The sequence below is a fragment of the Poromitra crassiceps genome (genome assembly GCF_964638095.1).
Source record: "Poromitra crassiceps genome assembly, chromosome: 13".
Taxonomy (NCBI): Eukaryota; Metazoa; Chordata; class Actinopteri; order Beryciformes; family Melamphaidae; genus Poromitra; species Poromitra crassiceps.
In genome coordinates this window covers 19,277,487-19,300,361 of record NC_139644.1, presented here as the reverse complement: position 1 = coordinate 19,300,361, position 22,875 = coordinate 19,277,487, and the positions used below count along the sequence as shown (strand labels likewise).

Below are 22,875 nucleotides of genomic sequence, written 5' to 3'. Positions count from 1 at the left end.
CCACAGACACAAGTTCATAAATGTTGCAATACAAAGAGATGCAAGGGCGTTCCTCAATGGGCCATAGGCTCAATCACCATTGTGTTAACTCACTTGAGGATATATAGTGACTTTACAGACATTTATTTACATGAGAATCTTCCGTATTATCACGTTAACACATGTATTTCTTGAGTGACAAATTTGAATTAATGTTTTACTGCAAACCGAGTTTCTTTAGTTTCTTCTTGGTGACGCAGTATTTAGCATCTGAAAGCTACAGTAAGTAGGAAGCTTGTATCCAACATCTTTCCCATACACGATGAACACAGGACCTTCTCACCTGCTAAGATGGCTTTGTGTGCCTGGAACTTCTGCCCAGCGACACACAGAGAGCAGTCCGTGAACCTGGAGCTTTCCCAAAGATCTCCCAGCTCCTCAGCCAGCCTGCAGTCAGGAACCTTCACCATGTTCATAGTGTTCTGGCCTGAGATGTTCACAGAATCCTGCACCACGCTCACCTGAAAACATAACACACACACACACACACACACACACACACACACACACACACACACAATTTACCAATTTATCTGCCTGAGACTGTGGGCCTCCCCACAGACAAAGCTTGGAAAAAGGTGCCCCCTCACTAAATTCCTAATCATGCCTATGGTATCATGATTATGTTATTTGATCCCATAGACACTCTTGAGCAAAGATAGCCTCATATTGCAGTTTGACATACTTCAGACAAAATAGATAAAAAAAAAGAAATCTGTCTGAAGGCATTTATTTGTTTGTTTGTGACTATCTTTAACCAAATCACATACATTTAGGATACTAATCCTAAATCTAACTAACCCTATCTGCTTTTAATAACTAATGTAATGTTTTTTCACTTCCATTCCCTGAGCCTCCCCTGAAACTGCTTGGAGCCTCCCTGGGGAGGCCCGCCTCCCACTTTGAAACCCCTGTCCTACAGTATATAACTCACTAGGGATGGGACAATATTGAAATTAAATATATCGCAACACAAAAACCTATTTTGACTTTTTGCATTCAAAACATATTTGTGGGGCAGTAAAACGAATCATTGTATTCTGCTGTAGCACTCACAGTCATCACTAGAAAGATGTGTGGCTCAGAAATAAACTTCAATTCGGCACAGTCGTGCTTTGTTGTCATAGAACTCTAATTGATCACATGGTATCGCGGCCGTATTGAACCGTGAACGCCACACAGAGTATTGAATTGTATCCTGAGATAACAGGCTTTCAATACTAATAAGTGAGTCTCCGTGAGGGAAATATAGGAGATAATGGAGCAAATCCAATTGTTTGGCAACAAAACGCCGCATGAGCTGTTTAGAGAAATGTGATGGTCATTTTCTGCCCTTGTTGGTTCTCTAAACAAGCCGGCTCCACTGACTTCAATGCTTTGGGAGATGCAGTAGCCCCCTCTGTGTGTGTTTGATGTTACTACACAGTGGACTTTCAGTAGTAGAGTACAAACACAATGATTTCCATGTTAGGGTGAACTGTCTCTTTAGCTCACTCAGTGGTTCATATTGAGGGAAGTAAATGAGTGTGCAATCTTCCTAACAAGACAAACGCATGAGTCAAACAAACACGCTGTGAGTGATTCATGTTGGCCCTCTGCGTCTGGAATCAATACATCAGCCACTCTATATGGGGGCTATTCAAAGGCAACCTATTCTTCGTTCTTTACCCAATCAGATTGGTTACACTCTCAAAGAATCCAGAAAATAGGCATTGAAGTCAATTTCAGTGTGTGTGTGTGTGTGTGTGTGTGTGTGTGTGTGTGTGTGCGCGCGCACGAGAGTTGTCTGTACGTCTTCCCTGCTGACTTCACCACCTGTTCCAGACAATGTCAACCAGACTCATTTATCTCTCAACAGGACTGAGTGCACACACACCCACACAAACACACACCCACATCCTCGCGCGCGCGCAAACACTAATTACTAACTAATTTCCGGCAGCCTGGATTGAGTGGCTTGCCTCTTTCTTATTTATTTTTTTAATCTCTTTGTGATATTATCTAATCAAACCCACCTCACATAATAGCAGTGTTAGCTAGCCTTAGCTCTGGTTAGAATGTAGCTGCTGGTTTGTTCAGGAACATAAAGGTCTGCAGACACTGAAATGTACTGTAATAACTGACAAAACTGACTAATGTTATGTGTCAAAATGTAATAAAACGTACCTCTGAATCAGTCAGAACTGTAATAAAACATTTGATATTCAGTTAAAACCTGCTACATGTAGATAACAATTTTAGACTAATACTGCAATATTTTATTCCCTGATCATCAATTATTCCACAGGGTCTAACATTTATATGGGTTGACTTTTATTATTATTATTATTATTACAATATCAACGTGTTACATATTATTACCGTACCAGTATATTATTACAGTAATTTAATACATTTTCAGCACTTTTAGGGGGAATATTTTATTACATTTTGCTAAACTATTACATTACAAGGGGTATTAGATTAAAAAAATACTTATAATAAGCCATTCAAACGGATGCTTTATTATTTTGCCCAATATTACAATATTACATTTCAGACATTTAATTAATTCAATTCATTACTGTTTGACCCATTATTGCATTATCCAGACAGAGATGACACCAGATAAACAAACTTGAAGACAATGCTCTTTTCCTGGTGTCACTCCCAACAGGTCGTGAATATTCACGATGTTTGTGCAAAAAAGGCTGGGAAAAAAAAGAACACAACATCCCAGCAAAGTGACCTTGCTGCTGAAAGGCTCAGACACACAAAAGCTGATGAAAAACAGCCAGTCCCCTCTCCCTCTCCTCCACATCATCCATCCACTGGTCCAATGCCACATCCACACATCCACTCAACTCACACAAGGCCCCAAAAGAGTGGAGAAACACGTACAATGGAGACGTGTGTGGCCTTGTTTGCTCCCGATGGAGGGGTGAGGGTTAGCCTGGAGGAGAGAGAGAGAGATGGAAAGAAAGAGAGGAAGAGAGCAAGAACGTCAGAAGAAGGAAGACAAGAAATAAGAAAGAGGGAGAAAGTGACAGGGACTGCAAAAGGAAGAGAGAATACAGAAGCAGAGATACTATAGTGACACTAGGAATACTAGAGATATAGCTAGTGACAGATGAACAGAGAGAGAATAGAGAGGCCCTCACATACAAAAGGAGAGAGAGAGAGAGAGAGAGAGAGAGAGAGAGAGAGAGAGAGAGAGAGAGAGAGAGAGAGGATGGGACGAGGATGCTATAGGTGGCATCTCCAGTTACTGATGGCTTCTCATAAACAGCAGCTCATTTCTGGCACAGACATGACAGGGACACAGCGAAAAGAAAATGTGGCGTTTCTGGAGAAAGGTGCATTTTACAGTGTTTGTGTGTGTGTGTGTGTGTGTGTGTGTGTGTGTGTGTGTGTGTGTGTGTGTGTGTGTGTGTGTGTGTGTGTGTGTGTGTGTGCGCGCGTGTGAGCGTGCACGTGTGTCTACGGCACAGTCTGGTCTCCACAGCTGGCTCCATTAATCACACTCCAGGGGGATGCAGGTCTGACTGACGTACATCCATCTCCACACACTCACAGTGGAATACACACACGTGCACACGCACACACACACACACACACACACACACACAAGGATGAGACAGTCGCTCGTATAACACAGACAAAGGCATTCATAAAACACTGATTAGCAGTACAGAAAGCCTGGGAGAGAGGGAGCTGCTGTGTACAAGAGAGGAGGGAGGGGGAGAGATGGGAGACACATGACAGAGACAGAGAGAGAGAGTGAGAGAGAGAGAGAGAGAGAGAGAGAGAGGGGGCATAGGACAGAAGTTCACTGAGCTCAAGTTGGAATGAAAAATGGCTTTGTGAGAGGAGAGGGAGGAGGAGCAGTGTCGCGAGTACACACAGAAAAAAAAGAAGCAAGTGGTGAAAAGCGAGTGGAGGGGAAGCCGGTGAGCCCGGTCAATGTGTTTGGGTATAAATAGCCCAATTAGCATGGCGGTGGCGTCGCCGGGCTCTGCGACGCCGTGTGGCAGAGCGGCTCTAATTACTGGCTAACTTGACCAATTATTCCACTGTTTAACCAGGCGGAAACTCAACCGCAGCACCTGGTTACTTAGACACACTGGCTGCCCTGACAGGCTTCACACCATTAGCTGTCATCCTCAGTCACTGTCAGCCTCCTCCTCTTCAGCATCATCGCCCTCCTCCTCCTCTTCAGCATCATCCCCCTCCTCCTCCTCTTCAGCATCATCCCCCTCCTCCTCCTCTTCAGCATCATCACCCTCCTCCTCCTCCTCTTCAGCATCATCACCCTCCTCCTCTTCAGCATCATCACCCTCCTCCTCCTCCTCTTCAGCATCATCACCCTCCTCCTCCTCCTCCTCAGCCTCGTCGCCCTCCTCCTCCTCCTCCTCAGCCTCATCGCCCTCCTCCTCCTCCTCAGCCTCGTCGCCCTCCTCCTCCTCCTCCTCTTCAGCATCAACACCCTCCTCCTCCTCTTCAGCCTCGTCGCCCTCCTCCTCCTCCTCTTCAGCATCATCACCCTCCTCCTCCTCTTCAGCATCATCACCCTCCTCCTCCTCCTCCTCCTCCTCCTCAGCCTCATCGCCCTCCTCCTCCTCCTCAGCCTCGTTGCCCTCCTCCTCCTCCTCTTCAGCATCATCACCCTCCTCCTCCTCTTCAGCCTCGTCGCCCTCCTCCTCCTCCTCTTCAGCATCATCACCCTCCTCCTCCTCTTCAGCATCATCACCCTCCTCCTCCTCCTCCTCAGCATCGTCGCCCTCCTCCTCCTCTTCAGCATCGTCGCCCTCCTCTTCCTCCTCTTCAGCATCGTCGCCCTCCTCCTCCTCCTCTTCAGCATCGTCGCCCTCCTCCTCCTCCTCTTCAGCATCATCGCCCTCCTCCTCTTCTTCCTCCTCCAAAACAATCCTTTTCATAATGGGCTTTCATAATAGACTTGAGGTCAAAGTTCACCCTGTTTGCCAATTGCCACCACATTGCTGGATGACGATGACATAAAATGATCAAATAAAGATGGTGAAGGTGATGACAGGAGAGGCATTTTGAACACAGCCTAAGGTAAAGAATAGCAGTAATGAGTAATCAGTGTCACCATATCACCATTATCGTCATTAGTATTGGTAATTAAATTCCCACGATATGTATTGACTAAAGCGCTCGCCTCCTGGTAACTCCGCTTCTCCAGACATCAAGATGGATCTGTCGCTAAGCTCCCCGTGAACCCTCCAGGCAACGCAGAGTTAATATTGAGCCCAGATGATTTATTCATAATGCATCCATCTCTTTCTGCCCGTTTATGCCTTTGTTTTATGGATTTACAGTGTTTCACCATGCGTGAAATAGTTCAAAACCGAGAAGAAAATATCACAATAATCCAATCAAATGAAATTCATTAAGTTACGGCGCTTGTTCTTTTACCTCCCAAGTGTAATTTTTCTCTGTTCAATCCGGTGCATTCTGAAACACAGATAAACACACGCAAAGGCCAGAAACACAAAATGTGCAAATACAGACACACTCATACACTCACCTCATCAAACCACAAATACATGTACACACAAACACACACACACACACACACACACACACACACACACACACACACACACACACACACACACACACACACACACACACACACACACACACACACACACACACACCACTCTCATATCACACCCATGGAACTGCACAAATTTAGAAGTGATTGTCTAGTTTTTACATTATGCGTTGGACTATTTGCATAAGTATTTTGTACATTGAATAGTTGATATGATTTGGGGCAGGCTCCTTTGTAATCAAAAGCGTATTGCTACTGACCTCATGGGTACAACTATTAACTGAAAATAGACGCTGGGCGCAGCGCACTTTCTTGAGACGGCCGTATGCGCCCGCATACGCTCTCTCCTCATTGGAAACAACTGAAAAAAGACGCTGGAGCTTAGGAAAAAAAGCCATATGGACACACAGCCCAAGCATTAACTTAATGCTTATTAAGCACTAACTAACCGTTAATTAATGTACCCTTATTGTAACGTTTTACCGTGGACTGTATTGATACTGTAGAGCAAATAACTAGGCGGGTCTGAAGGAGCTGAGCAATCAGACAGACGAGAAACAGCAGTGCTTTCCATTAAAACCAAACACACACAGGCGCACACGCACACACACACACACGCACGCACACACACACTTTTGTCTGCAATACCTTAACAGTTCTGTGATCTTTAAACTTGTTGTCTGAACCCCTCAGCACAAAACTCATCAGCAGCTCTTTATAATGCATGACTTGCCCTCCACTCTCCAGCCAGCTGAGGTAAACAGACTCCATGCCTCAGACCCACGCTGCTGCTGCTGGTCTCTCTCTCTCTCTCTCTCTCTCTCTCTCTCTCTCTCTGCCTTTCTTACTCATCCTCTCTCTGTCAGAGGTGGCCTTCATTGCTATACCGGGACATAACGACTATGGAAATGCATGGTTTGGCCATATCGCACACTCAAATCAAACACACTCCAATTTACACTATATATATATATAGATAGATAGATAGATAGATAGATAGATAGATAGATAGGTGTGTGTGTGTGTGTGTGTATATACTGTATATAGGTATAAACAAAAGTCTAAATATTACACACATATACTGCATACAGTATACACATCATATAAATCCAGTACTATGTAATATACATAATTCATAATGAACTACCTCATATACATACTATACATCATACAGACAGTATAAAAACGGCTCTCTCGAATCAAGCAATCTGATTGGCTCACAGCTGTGGTATATTGAGCATATACAAGTACCACAGTCAATCTATCACAGCTAGAGCAACTCCTTTAATCCCATGGCCCTGAGCCAGGGGGGATTATTAAACACTGATTTAAGACATTTAAATAGGGATGCACCGATCGATCGGCACGTGACCGGAAATGGCCGATTTTCACGTGATCGGCCTCGATCGGTGATCTGCGCCGGTCACTCTAAATAGCCGATTCTGTGAGCCGATTTTCACATGACGTGCGCGCACCCCAAAGCACCGAGACAGGCACCCAGCCACCACACCACACACGCCAGCATACCTTCCTCGTTGTGGATTTTTTTCACCGTCAGTGAAGTAGACAAATCTCGCAGTTTGTCACACATGCAAGTCGAAAATAAGCCGTGGAGACAGAGATGCGGCCGAGTCCCGCTCGGCTGGAGTCAAGTCTGAGCGGCTCGCTTCACCTCACTGGCCCCCCTCTCTCTGCTCTCTCTACCCGGGAAGCAGTGCTGCTGCACCCGGCCACAGTGCACAGCCGACTTGGCGAGGTGAACGCGAGCATTGTGTCCACCATTCCCCGACCTGCCTTTTCCATTCCACATCAGCGCTGGTGCCTCAGCCTGTCAGTCATGTTGTAACGTAGATACAGGAGAGACTATTTGTTTCGTATTGCAAATAGAACGACGGACATAATAATAAAAATGCATCGGACTCACAAGTGTGCAAGGATTTCTGTGCGTGACGATATTTTTTCGGATGGCAGATAAAAATACGCATACCAAACTTCGGACTGTGTGTAAACTCCGCCTGATATTCAGACTGAAGATCGTTACTGTAACTCATAAACTCATTTCCCCTCTACTCAAGAGGACTGGTCTGGAGCCAGGCTATAAACTCCTTGTCCATGGATCATTTTGATGTTCTGTTGCACCTGTTTTCGTTTGGAAAAGTAAATGCATGATAGCTGTGGGATATAGGCTATTGGATTTAATTTAATTTTTGTATTCATTGTATTTGCACAAAAAAGCTCTGTCCAGTAGCCTAACCTGGAACACTTTTATTTTGAGATGTGTTTGAGTGAGATGGTCCTACTTCATGCAAATGATAAGATAAGATAAGATTATTTGGATCCCCATTAGATGTAAGAATTGTTCTATGAATCTTAATTTTCAAACAAAGTTACAAAAACGTTTGTGTAAGCTGTCAATTGTTGTTTTTAGAAAAAAAAATCGGAATCGGCAAAAATCGGTATCGGCAAGTCAGACTATTCAAAAATCGGAAATCGGAATCGGCCAAGAAAATGGCAATCGGTGCATCCCTACATTTAAATGATCATAATAATCATAATAATAATAATAATAATTTTCATATTGCCGACATACTTGTTAACCGTTTTATAAAAGCAATAGATCACTTCAGACCGTGATATATGCTCATTATACCACACCTAAGGGTGTTTTCACGACCCTTAGGTGTGGTATAATGAGCATATACCACGGCCTGTCGTGATCTATTGCTTAAACATACCATCATCTACCATACTACACGCAAACACACTCATGCCTATGGGAACAGCACAGGGAAAGGACCGGGGCAGACCTGACGCCACGACCTTCTTGCTGTGAGGTGACAGCATGAACCACTGAACTACCCTCACCCACTCTAAAACTCACCCTCTTGTGTTGAAGCCCATTAATATCATCCAAGTCATTTACCGGCACTATTGTGCTCTAAAGAAATAATCTGTGACATGTTCACATAAAAAAGCCAGGTTTGCTACTCTCCATTGTCTATTTATATTTGACTCTATTTATACTAACACAATGGTGATTCAACCTGTAGCCGCCTTATGAAGGCTTTAGCAGTTTCTGTTCCAAACGCCCGCTGTCTGGTACGTTTTTCCTGAGAAAAATCGTGGGTGCCCACAGAGTGCATGCATTTTACATTTTCAGTGTGTTTGGAATAAAGAGGAGGAGGACTGGCTAGTTACAGTACACGAGTGGCGATAGCCACCATGGCTGGACAGACAGAGAAAAGAGCGCCACCTACAGAGACTCACACTGGCTAACAAGTGATCGCCCCTTTAAAGTTTGGTGGAAAATACACTGGTAGCAACCAGCAAAAGTAGGAAATTGGTAGCAAACACTATGAGGCCATTTACACCTGGCATTAACATGCGTTTTCTGCCATCAGATTGCAATCAGATTGTGCTTGACCACATTAGCCTGATTTAATTTACATCTGGCGTTAACATGCGTTTTGGATTGCAATCTGATCACCCAAAATGGGTGTCCTCTCAATCCGTATACAGCTGCTGTACTGTATGCAGATTGAGAGAACACATTGCATTTACACTTGTGTTCAATGTGTACACAATGCGTCCCTGACCACCGTCCCTGACCACCTCCAGAGGTTTGGCTGATCAGATTGCAATCCGTCTTCAATGTGTCTTGGGGTCGTTTACACCTGTGCTTTCAAGTGGTCAAGCACTATCTGATTGCAATCTGATGACAGAAAACGCATGTTAATGAAATGTGTAAATGGCCTCTATTATTTCTTACAAAATGATAATGAGCACAGCTTTCTGACCCGTTTAGAGCCTCGGTTTTCTAATATGGATTGTGTGGATTTAGTTGGCGATCGTGCGTTTTGATACTTTCACGATGTTTATATAGCACATCCAACTCCTCTATAAGATAGCAAGGGAAATCCTGTTTTACATGTAACGGGACCTTTAACATCATGTATCCATAGGTTGGTTTTATATGCAGGAGGTGTGAGGCTCCTGTTGAATTAATCGAGGACTGAAGCCTTGCACTTGTTGCAGGCTACATTTAAATTAAGCCCCAACCAGGTAGTTGTATGCTCCAATTCTTAGATCTCCCCATAACCAAAAAGTCACTCGGAGGGGTGCATAATATCTCCATAGACATACAAGAACTATGCTGGAAACAATCAATCAAGCACATCATACAGGTCAAAAGCAACACCACTTTTCTTCTCTCAAAAGGGTGCTATTTATCACAGAGGGCAGAATAAAAGCAGTGTAAAGTTTTAAAACTAACCGGACGAATCAGCAACCCATTCAGTCAGTTTCGTTTAGTCTCCACCCAAAGATGTCGACTCAGCACCTGCGCTACTAATCCACGCACTACCAAATGAACTGCCGAAACAAAGCCAACAAATCGTACAGTTGCGCTTGACGTTTGTAGCGACTGTGGTCGATTACGTCTATTTTGGAGAGTCGCCAGCTAGCAGCATTGAAGTCATCACCAATAATCTGGGTTAGGGTTGTGTTTACAAGCTGTGTCAGCTCACTCAGAGCTGCGGCGCAGTCCAAGCACGGACACTGAACTGCTTGGAAATTCCAATTCAGCTCCTTCGCCAAAGCAATTCCACTGTTCACTTTAAAGTATCATTCACATGAACAATTGATTTGTGAATCAACCCAGCGCTAATAGCAACAGTGATATCAAGAGCAGGAGAGCCAGTTTCAGCCAGGCGAGAAAAAGCAATAGTTTGCAGGCCATACTCAAAACACGACACATCTTGTGTCTGTATTGCATTTAGGTCTATCGAGGCTAGAGGAATTGCTCTCTCTCGGTCATCTACAATGGATTTCTCCCTGCCTGCCTGTTAAACGTCAGTGCAGAAATGCTTAGTCGAGAAAGAATACTTTGTTGTTTGATTCTGAGGCGCTGAAACAAAAGCAAAAGAATTTACCACTGACGTTCCAGATAGTTGAAAAGATTTCTGCTTTCAAACTCGATTTTAGCCGTGTTGGAAATATCTCAACGTGACGTCATATCATCCACGCCTGGCCAGCCATCCACAGAATTGAGAAAAACCCACAAATGCAAGGTGCACCGCCAATAGCTGTGCTCTTTTTTAACAGAGAGAAAGTCTTTTAGGGTGGATTTAACGACTTTAAAGACTTACATAATATACTAAATTAAATGTATTGTTGAGGCCGGATCTTTTGGTAGTGACCTGACACTTTACAATAGACTACTTCAGTGAGGCTTCATTCGAATTCAATGAATCCCTGCCCATACATAATAACACCGCTGTCCGTATCTGTTCATCTGTAACAGTGATAATTTCAGCAGCTGTGTGCATTTCAATGGCTCGGCCCAAAGACCCAAAGACAGCCAGCCGCCTGTCTCACCTACCACTAACACTGATGTGTTTGGCCTGTCTCACCTACCACTAACACTGAGGTGTTTGGCCTGTCTCACCTACCACTAACACTGAGGTGTTTGGCCTGTCTCACCTACCACTAACACTGAGGTGTTTGGCCTGTCTCACCTACCACTAACACTGAGGTGTTTGGCCTGTCTCACCTACCACTAACACTGAGGTGTTTGGCCTGTCTCACCTACCACTAACACTGAGGTGTTTGGCCTGTCTCACCTACCACTAACACTGAGGTGTTTGGCCTGTCTCACCTACCACTAACACTGAGGTGTTTGGCCTGTCTCACCTACCACTAACACTGAGGTGTTTGGCCTGTCTCACCTACCACTAACACTGAGGTGTTTGGCCTGTCTCACCTACCACTAACACTGAGGTGTTTGACCTGTCTCACCTACCACTAACACTGAGGTGTTTGACCTGTCTCACCTACCACTAACACTGAGGTGTTTGACCTGTCTCACCTACCACTAACAATGAGGTGTTTGACTTGTCTCACCTACCACTAACACTGAGGTGTTTGACCTGTCTCACCTACCACTAACACTGAGGTGTTTGACCTGTCTCACCTACCACTAACACTGAGGTGTTTGACCTGTCTCACCTACCACTAACACTGAGGTGTTTGACCTGTCTCACCTACCACTAACAATGAGGTGTTTGACTTGTCTCACCTACCACTAACACTGAGGTGTTTGACCTGTCTCACCTACCACTAACACTGAGGTGTTTGACCTGTCTCACCTACCACTAACACTTAGGTGTTTGACCTGTCTCACCTACCACTAACACTGAGGTGTTTGACCTGTCTCACCTACCACTAACAATGAGGTGTTTGACCTGTCTCACCTACCACTAACACTGAGGTGTTTGACCTGTCTCACCTACCACTAACATTGAGGTGTTTGGCCTGTCTCACCTACCACTAACACTGAGGTGTTTGGCCTGTCTCACCTACCACTAACACTGAGGTGTTTGACCTGTCTCACCTACCACTAACACTGAGGTGTTTGGACTGTCTCACCTACCACTAACACTGAGGTGTTTGACCTGTCTCACCTACCACTAACACTGAGGCGTTTGGACTGTCTCACCTACCACTAACACTGAGGTGTTTGACCTGTCTCACCTACCACTAACACTGAGGTGTTTGACCTGTCTCACCTACCACTAACACTGAGGTGTTTGGACTGTCTCACCTACCACTAACACTGAGGTGTTTGACCTGTCTCACCTACCACTAACACTGAGGTGTTTGGGTGGATCTGCACAGACAGAGGCACATTTCATGCATGATTTGAAGTCAAGCTGCTGAACGAGCGTCCTGGTCCGCATCCAGATTCACAGCCAAATGCCTAGTGCCTAGCCAACCTTGTTCTTACACGCACGCACGCACACACCTATCACCACTGGCCGCGAGCGAGGACCTCTCCGAGACGTCTGTGAGCACCAGCCATTTGGGTCCCTTTTTAAGTACGTTTTGTTTTCTCTTACGATCACAGACACTAAACTAAACGGATAGCTTTGAGCCTCGGAGCCTTGCTCTAAAGTGCTTGAAGGAAATGTGTGGAGCAAAATAAATGAATGAAGTGGTGAAAGAGGCTTTCTGGTTCACTTTCTGCTGTCTCCACTCTGGGGGAAGCAAAGGGCTTTTTGATGGGATTTAAAAGACCTGTTGATGTGGCGTCGGTGCAAAAGCGTATCAATTAAAGGATCCGCCGCTGCTCGGAAATGGCTGCCAAAGAGCTATCATGCTAAAAGTCCCTTTGCAAGAGGGATCAAGCCGCGGCTCAAAGCATCTGCTTGTTCTCGTCCTCTCCGTCTCTTCCTCAGTCAACATTTGTCTGTCCAACTCGTGATTAGGTCTCCAGTCTCCAGTCTCCTCTCAAACTTTTTTAATCCTTTTTTACCTTTACCACTTCTACCTCATTTCACAGCAATAAAACATTGTCCGTCCTCATCTACCCCCTTTGCCCACACCCACCAACCAACCAACCAACCAACCAACCAATCAACCAATTAATCCATCAATCAATCTTATATTTACATAGTGCCAAATCACAACAAGAGTTGTCTCAAGGCGCTTCCCCCTCTCCAGATCTTCATCCTCTGCCTCTATCCCTCAACCGCTCTCCACCCCCTTCCTCCTCTATCTCTCCCCACCTCCGCCTCCTTATCGCTCTCCCTCTCTCTCCCCCCTCTCTCTCCCTCTCTCCCATCTCTCTCTCTCTCTCTCCCCCCCCTCTCTCTCTCCCTCTTTCTCTCTCTCTCCCCCTTTCGAAGGTGGGCGTGCGCGCGTGCCACTCAGTGTGCGGGGAGGGAGCAGCTGGAGCAGCTGCAGTCGTCTCCTCTGACGGCAGCGCGGCATATGGCAGGCCCCTGTGAAGGATGGGTGCTGTCACCCGGCAAAGTGCTTAGCCACCGACAGGAGAGGAGCGCCACACCGACACCACGAGGGAGAGGAGGAAACAGCTGAACGTCAGCACCCTGTTCATCTATTCTCCTGCCGCCCCGCCTCGCCCCCGGGGGGCGACGGAGGAGCCGTAAAGTAAAGACCTCCGACCGGCCGGCGTTAGCCGAGGCGCCCGTCGGAATGCATTATGGTAAATGGCGTCAAAGATCGTGTATGCGCCGAAGATAAACCGATCAACAGTAAAACCCTGGCTCACCTTTCCGGTTTACAAATGTGGGCGTTGACTCTCACACATGCGCTCTCGTCCTCCTATTCTGCCTCACACTAGAAATCATACTGTGATGAATAATGACTATATGGCTCTTTGCCTCTTCTTGTGCGCCGCACATAACAGCATCACCACTGTGACCGAGATGAATAATATCTGAAGCTCGGGTATGATTTGATCCAGACAACCTTTATATTTTTTCAAAGGGATGATACTATCTAGCAAAAGGCCATATCTCACAGCTTGAATTGATGCCAATACAGACTCTGTTCTGCAAGTCTTTTTCCCGCCACACAATTACATTAATGACACAGTCTGCTGAAAGGGCTAACAGCTAGGCTACCGTGAAATCGCACAAATCAAGATAAACGATTAACTAAACTTGCATAATGCAATCTTAGATGTTGAAGAACGCACTCAATATAACAAACAGTTTTAGGATCACTAAACACAATCTGTCTTCATTTACATATAAAACCAGAGAGGTAATCATTTACAGTACTGTTCAAAAGTCTTAGGCACCCTAGGTTTTTTTTAATATATAAATATGATATGCTTGTTTGTCTTCCGCAATAGTCAGTGAGTGGAGTGCTCCAGTATTTGTTTTTTTAATATTCAGAAACTTTTCATTTCATTATTTATTTATAAGTGACTTCACTTTATAGACTTTTTACATGTGCCTAAGACTTTTGCACAGTACTGTATTACAAAAGAGTTCAGAACATAATTGGAAGGACAATGACATGAATACCCATTCAGTCAGTCAGCTGTCGCTCTTCCTCTGCGATGAATCATGGAAACAGTTGCGGGGAAGCAGTGTTCAGTCTGCTTCCAAAAATAATAATAACAATAAAATGGCTTCCAGTTGGCCACTTGCTCTTGAATGCTGCTTATGATTTGAAAGCAGAAATTTAGCAATTTGCATTCCTGTTTCTAAATTACAATCTTCAAACTGTTTTGCCATCATTTTCTTTTTTTCCCCTTTGGCAACGCCAAGACCTTTATAAGACCTTGATCAAACTGTCATGAGAATAGTGCAGACGACCTCTCACCCTGTGGTGTTCACATCATGACTCGATGACTGATCTCTTTATGTCAAAAAGTGGAAGACAGTGATTATATGGCATTTTCAATAACAGGTCAATGTCAGCCACATAATATCTACCAAGCCAATATAACAGTATAACCCTAGTAGCTCTCTGACACTACCTCTGTCTGCCTAAAGGTGGACTACCGTGTTCCTCCACTCTTCAGCAGCCAATTTAAGATGACTGACAGATAAGTTTCCCCATAAACTTCTCCCTTCCAAAACAACCCCATCCCTCTCCCTTTTAGTCAATCAAAACAGACTTCCCGAGCAGGAACCCCTGCGGTGTCAGTCAACACGACTCCCTCTACCTGCAGGCAAATCACCATGCCGCAAACTTAACTCGCCCAGAGTTGGATCAGCTGGGAGCCGGAGGACCCCGCAGGTGGGTCTAGATTAGAATTCCTCTCAAACTTTCGGGGGGCATCTGCATTATCCGTGTAATAATGGTCTGACCTGAGAGCGCGAGAGAGGATACCTCCAGCGCTGTCAGGGAAAGAGTGCGAAGGTGGAGAGAGAAGAGAGGTAAAAAAAAAGAAAAAAGATGGTGGATTTAACCTCGGTTACCACTGTGTCTCATTAGAGGGGGATGAAATGAAAGGAAAAACATATCTCATCCACATGAAGCCTTTCTGTGTCAGACATTATGCTCACATCTCTATCCATCCCATCCAGACAATCTCTCTTTTATTTCATCCAATATGGTCTGTTCTCCTCCACACCCCCGCTGCTCCATGCCACCCAGTGCGCCCAACTCTTCCTCTGACGTGATCTTTCCTTCGTTCTCCTCTCACCGGGCATGCCTGCCTCCCTTCCCTCCCCCCTCTCTCTCTCTTTCTCTCTGTCCCTCTCTCTCTCTCTCTCTCTTGCTCTCTGTCCCTCCCTCTCTCTCTCTCTCTCTCTCTGTCCCTCCCTCTCTCTCTCTCTCTATCTTGCTCTCTGTCCCTCCCTCTCTCTCTCTCTCTCTCTGTCCCTCCCTCTCTCTCTCTCTCTCTCTCTCTCTCCCTTGCTCTCTGTCCCTGGCGCTCTCTTTTGACAGCCAACGCAGCACCTTTAATGGGAGCCATCTCCTCATTAAATACTTGCAGGTGTCTGCAGAGCTTTGGCGGGGCGGCAGAGAGAGAGAGAGCTTTGGCAGGGTGGAAGAGAGAGAGAGAGAGGGAGGGAGGGAGGGAGGGAGGGAGGGAGGGCTTCCAGTGCAAGAGAGACAGAAGAAGAGATAAGGGAGCGAGAGAGAACGATGGCTGGAGTTGTTCGGGGCCCTCTCCGACATGATGTGTAGGCAGATTCCCTGTGCTAAGGTTGAATTACTCATGTCTCTGGAGGACACCGAATGAGGGAAAGGGGCCCAGGGGTTAGTCTCTGGAGGACACCGAATGAGGGAAAGGGGACCAGGGGTCAGTCCGAAAGGATCTGCCGGCATGTCCCCTTTCACAGTGATCCAACTTCCCTTTGTAGTCTCTTTGACACCTGCACACCTCCACCAGACTGTAGAGTTATTATTGTATTTTTCATTAGTCTTTATTTTTATCTCATTTTCAATTTATGTTTTCAATTCAGTTTAGTTTCAGCTTGTTTCCAGAGTGTGTTTGCTCATTTCAGTTGCTTTTTTTTATTAGTTTTATTGGTTGTTTTAGTTTGGTTTTTATTAGTCTGAGTATTATTTTTTAATTGATTTATTATTTTATAATAATATGGGGGTATTTGTCAAGCACAAGATTTAAGAAGTTGAGAATAGTTTAATACAAGAATACAACAACACTTTGTGAAGGCAATTGACTCACAGTCATGTAGACGTCTCAGTCTACAAAAGACAAAGACTAAAACTAAAGACATTTTCAGTACAGGTTAATTTAGTTAGTTTTTTAAGTACACAATATTGTTTCAATTACATTTTATTATATTTATTTCAGTTAACTAAAATGTTTTTCCCCCACACCTAGTTTTAGTTTTTTGTCTACTTTTAGTTAACTTTAATAACCCTGGCAGACAGGAAAGAAAGAAGAGGAAGAAAAAGAAGTGAAGTGAAGGAAGGAAGATAAGAGAGACTGAGAAGGGAGGCGAGCGACATGGGGGGTGAGGTGAGGGGGGAGGAGGGAGACATGGGGGGTGAGGTGAGGGGGGAGGAGGGAGGCATGGGGGGGAGGTGAGGGGGGAGGAGGGAGACATGGGGGGGGGGGTGAGGGGGGAGGAGGGAGAGGAAAAAGGGTGATGCTTGAGTGAGAGAGTGAGTGAGTGACAGCGATAGATGAAAGGAGAGGACGGAATCGCTGGGAAAAAATGGAAGGAGGAGATTGAGTTTGAATGAGAGATAAGGAGAGGGAGGGAGGAAAGAGGGAGGGAGGGAGAAGAGGAGAGAGCGAGAGGAGGAGAGGGGGAGGAGGAGCAGAGAGAGAGGAGATGAGAGCAGGAGAGGAGAGAGAGGGAGAGGAGATTAGAGAGAGAAGAGGAGAGGAGAGAGAGAGGAGAGAGGAGGAGAGGAGAGAGCGGAGGAGAGGATAGAGGGAGATGCGAGAGAGAGGGAGAGGAGAGGAAAGAGGGAGGGGAGGAGAGGAGAGAGAGGGAGAGGAGGAGAGGACGAGAGGAGAGGAGAGGAGAGAGGGAGGGGAGGAGAGAGGAGAGAGAGGGAGAGAAGGAGAGGAGAGAGGGAGAGGAGAGAGAGAGGGAGAGGAGGAGAGGAGAGGAGAGGAGGGAGAGAGGGAGATGAGAGGAGGAGAGAGAGGAGATGAGAGAGGGAGAGGAGGAGAGGAGAGAGAGAGAGGGAGAGGAGGAGAGGAGAGGAGGGAGAGAGGGAGAGGAGGAGAAGAGGAGAGGAGGAGAGGAGGGAGAGAGGGAGAGAGAGGAGAGAGGGCTGGGCTCTGGGGCGGTCGGGCTCTCAGATGCAGGGAGGGACCATCTGGACGAGAGAGAGCCAGGTCTCTGACGGTAAACACCGGGCTTCACTCGCTCACGCATGGAAAAGAACCAGGAAGAGAGACTCAAACACCATTTCACACTTCTTACTATGAACCACCACCAACCCATAGACACACACACACACACACACACACACACACACACACACACACACACACACACACACACACAGAGACAAACACACAGAGACACAAACACAAAGACACACACACAAAGACACACACACACACACACACACACACACACACACACACACACACACACACACACACACACTACCGCCGCCAAATATGATGGTGGAAAAACACTCTCCAGACCTCAGTGTGGGCAAACCCCATCATTTATTTCACACAATGCCCCATTACGGCAGCTGGTAATTACCACAGAAAGACGAGATATTTACAGAGGAGGAAGTGGCCACAGAGGACTTGAACCAGCAACCCCCCCCCCACCCCCCCCCCCCCCCCTCCCCTCCTTCCCACACACACAAACACACACACACACACCACACACACACACACACACCCCTGCAAGAGTGGAATACACTAGGCTGGATTCAATGAGAGATTTGTGAAGGTAGCTACTCCCTCTCTATTCCAGCTACTCCTCACTAGCAAATGGTCTCATCCTGCAAATTACAGTATGTCCCACTGAGACGTGCCTGAACACACACCACACTATATATATACACCGTACGCAAAATATACTCTACACACGAGGCTCTACACCCGCCCTCCCTCCCCCCCACCCCTCCTGAAGCTGCGGGTGCCCCTCCTACCCCTCTGTCAATAAGCCCAGTTTGGAAACACTTTAAACAGACTTGCACATTGCTCCTCTACAAAAAAGGGGAAACTTCAAGACATCCTCTCCTCCATACCCGCAGGGTTAATTAGAATTGTTTTAAACAGCCACCGCCATGCTTTTTAAACATTTATGGGTGCATGCATTACATCTAAGGCATTAACATATCCAGAAAGTTTAACCTCTTCTCTGCCCCCCCTGGCAGCGGAGGGGAGAGCGGGAGAGAGGACAGTTGACCTCTGCCGCCCCCTGTGTTACAGCCGAGGAACGACAAGGGAAATTTCAACGAGGATCACAGGAATCAGAGCCAAGCCACCATGCGGTCTGAATGACAATCAGCTTGTATGTTAGTGGCGAGGGAGAGATCTAAACCCACAGGCTATGTACTACCAATAAATACATGCATTATTCACTAACAGCCACATGCAACGGGCGGTGCAGCTGTGATGAATACAAAGACGGGTGGAAATATGAATTACAGTTGTGATCACCGCAAGGCAGAACCATGCATAACACAAACAAAAAGGATCTATTTGAAAAGGATTAATTTCTTACTTTATTTCTCTTCTTTTTTGTGGTAATTTTAATTATTCTGATACTAATTACTGCAATAGATATTAGGGCTACACATTTCATCGTGGATAACTGTATATATCACAATTTTAGGATCCTAAGTTAATACACATTGAATACTGGCAGGTTGTGGCAATATAAAAAAATATATATTTTAAATATTAATTTCATTCAGAATGTGCACTGCAGTTGTAAATGTCAAGATGCTGATATAAAATGCTAAAAGTGCCTCGAAAGAATTTTTGTTCCACAAAATATCGAGAGTAATAATTGTGATCTAGTAAAATAATCAGGAGTATAATTTGTGCCCTAACTGTGTGCAGTACTGAATTAATTCTAATTGGAAATATTTCCATCAGCTTAAAAAACAAAGCAACAACAACAACAACAACAACAAAAAGAACAAGAACAACAACAACAACTGTGTTTTACAAACGAGGAACAGGAAACAGAAGTGCGGCGTAACGTGGAGTGAACTGCTGTACCAGGGGCCTACCTCGCAGAAGAGTGTGAGCTTGTCATCAGGCAGCAGCCCGTTGGCCTCGTCCAGCAGGAAGTCCCGCCTTATGAACTTTTTGAAACCCCAGTCCTTCCCCTGGACAAAACGGTACGCCCGCTGGCTCTCTGCAAAACACATCCACAAACAAAGCTAAACAAGATGACGTGGAGAATTGCGCAAAGTGATTAGGCTCTGTGTGTGTGTGTGTGTGTGTGTGTGTGTGTGTGTGTGTGTGTGTGTGTGTGTGCTTGCGTGCGTGCGTGCGTGTGCGACAGAGACAACGTTATGAGTCATGGCATAAACTCTGGAGAAACAATGGTGAAATAAGCTGGATGGTGAAATAAGCTGGATGCAGGAAACATTGCCTGCGGGGAGCTTTTAACACTTGAGAAGAAAAGAGAATGTGTGGCTCTTTGGCGCTCCCTATCCTCTCACGGCCACATGACGACTGGTGGTAAACAGGAGACGCAGCCGCGGTGCCTCTTTGGCCAGGAAGTGAGAAATTGCAGGGATCAAAGCCGTCCAATTATCATGTGTTTATGGAGTGCCAATTATCTGTAACAGTGGCAGGAAGGATTCGCTAACACTCGGCTGCACTACAAAGACACAGGGAAAGGTGCCGGGATTATTGCACGTACAACAGTCACGGTGTGTGTGTGTGTGTGTGTGTGTGTGTGTGCGTGTGTGTGTGTGTGTGTGTGCGTGCGTGTGTGTGTGTGTGTGTGTGTGCGTGCGTGTGTGTGTGTGTGTGTGTGTGTGTGTGTATGTGTGGGGGCACACAAGGTCAGAAGATAATGCCGTGACGAAGGCTATGGGCTACGTTGGTGGCAGAGATCACAGCAAATTAAAGCTAATTGCCAACAAAAATGAAACAAAGGTGTGACACATGGATTCGAGAAGTAACTGGAGCTCCATTGGAGGGATGCATGTGACGCCGTTCTTCTCAGAAATTTGCCATTTTGTTGAGGAGAGGAGAAATGCTTCCTCAAGTGCTGCTCTGGGATCTCCTGCACATATTCAGTCAGGCTGACCTCTGAGACCTTTCAGTCAGGCTGACCTCTGAGACCTTGGTGGGTGTGGAAGAGTCCATTCCTATCAGGGTAGAAATGCGCCTCACCACAGGATGAAGGTAACGACTGAGAAGACTTTATATCTGTGGGTATTCACCTTCTCACCTGACGCGGCCAGATGTTTCACAGAACGTTTCACCGAACCATCTGGGAAGTGGCTCGGAAAACCGTTTCAAAGAGGCAGGCACTTTCAAGAAATACCTAGCAGGTGATTGGATGAACCATCTGTCTATCATGTCTATCACGGGCTCGCTTCTCGCCGTGGTCACAGCTACATCCCGGCCGTAGATGCCTCTGGAGGCTGATTGGTTCACGAATCCATCTGCCTTGCCTTCTGTAAAGGTTTAAACAGACTCAAACCCATGTTGGGAAAATGCACCGCACGCACACCGTAAAAGAACACCTTCATTCGTTCAGCAGTTTCCTTTGCCAGCTGCGATCCCCGGGCGTCGGCTACACCCGGCAGTATCATTCGTCCTTGGATGATCATTGGACTGTATTCAAACACAGCAGAAACACATTAAATCCAGCAGTAAATTCACCCAAGATCCCATCACCCAAAGCACCTCCAAGCAGCAGTCACAGACACATTTGGCCACTCTGCCAAAACAACAACATACAGGAAATGGAAATGAACTAGAAGAAGACGGCACAGCAAACGCAAATCAAACGAGTGGCCGACAGCCGACAGAGCAGGACGTCCATGTTATGAGACGCCTGCCTGGCGGGAAAGAGAGAAATCTCGACTTGAGTGGGTTTGCTGGAGGAGCACTTTAGGTCAGGTGTAGATGGGATGCCGCTGAGTCATATCCCAAGGTGGCCACAATTGTATTTTTAAGACCCGTTTAATAAAACATAAGACCAATTTGCAATTGTATAAACATGAAAATTAAAACAACTGTGCAGAATATACTGTACAGTAGTTATGCATTGCCTGCATGACGAGACTCATTTCTCACCAACAAACCATACAGAGCTCTTCACTGTACCTTTTACAGCCTTAAGTTTACATTTAGATAATGTGATTTAAGACATTTTAAGACTGTTCAGGACCTGCAGACAAGCTGCAGCTGCACATAATCCTTATACGGTTCACATGTTAACGCCAGGTGTAAAGGGGGCCTATAAACAGTGCGGTGGCCCAATGGTTAGAGAAATGAGCTTGTGACCAGAAGGTCATCGGTTCAATCCGTGGGACCGGCAGGATAAATCTGAGTGGGGAACGTGAAAAGGCAGCGCTTGCCCCTCCCTTATTACCACCACTGAGGTGCCCTTGAGCAAGGCCCTTAACCCCAACTGCTCCAGTGGAGCTGCTCACATCAGACTGTGGTTGGTCAGCTTCCAGGCGTGAATGTGTGTGTGAATGTGAACAGGGCACTCCTGAAAAAGAGAGCATTGCTCTCAGTGAGACTCCTGCTGTATAAATAAAGGTAAAAAAAAAATCCGTAAAGACCCGGTCATTTCTGGCCAAAGGGCATGAATTAGTGCCGACTCCTGTAAGCCGGTAGGCTGAAGCGGGCTATAAGTCGCCTCTCCGGGGCTCTGCAGTACGCACGTTACACACATTACGGCCCTGCTAGATTCCTTCGAGCAGCTTAAACGTCTTTACCCCTCAGGCTACCCCTCCCGCCCCCGCGTGGAGATCCCGACAGCAGACCCCCTGACAGATCTTCAGGCTAAACCCCCCTCTCCCCCCCGCACGGAGATCCCGACAGCAGACCCCCTGACAGATCGCAGTGGGGAGCAGTTAGACGGGGTGTCAGTGTCGCTGTAAGATCCCGTGTCCAATCCACCGCGTGGAGCCGGGGGGCGCGCGGGGAGGGAAGGAGGGAGGGGATTGGTGGAGGAGTACAGTGCATATGCAGTTATTCCCACCACCGCTCATGCGGGGGGTCCTTCACTGTAATCCCCCCGCCTCTAGAGACGGAGGAAGCGCCATTGCTGCACGCAGACACCACAGCAGCGTGCACACACACACACACGCTCGCACACACACACACACACACACACACACACACACGCTCGCACACACACAAACACACACAAGCGTGACCAAAATTACAAATCCACGCTCCAAACGCTTCCTTCTTTATTCATTGTTCTCCCTCTTCCTTCTGTATATTACAGTCAAGACGCTTTGAGTCTTCAGACCAAAGCTCCCTCAACCAAAGCCTCTGAGCTATGAAAGGAGAGGGGAACTTCTGTGGCCGTGGCTGGTACGCTATGTACTGTAGCTATGTACTGTAG

At 46.3% G+C, this 22,875-nt stretch overlaps 1 protein-coding gene across 1 annotated transcript in view; it reads right to left on the bottom strand.

Annotated features, from left to right (window-relative positions):
* spop (speckle type BTB/POZ protein) overlaps positions 1 to 22,875 on the bottom strand; it is a gene marked incomplete at its 3' end in the record, with an annotated part of 58,348 nt that overhangs the window by 19,802 nt on the left and 15,671 nt on the right. Inside the window, exons 4-5 of the mRNA XM_083649197.1 lie at positions 19,556 to 19,683; positions 323 to 500 (exon numbers count right to left, since the gene is read on the bottom strand). Of these exons, the coding sequence (XP_083505323.1) occupies positions 323 to 500; positions 19,556 to 19,683 (306 nt within the window). The remainder of the gene's footprint in view (positions 1 to 322; positions 501 to 19,555; positions 19,684 to 22,875) is intronic.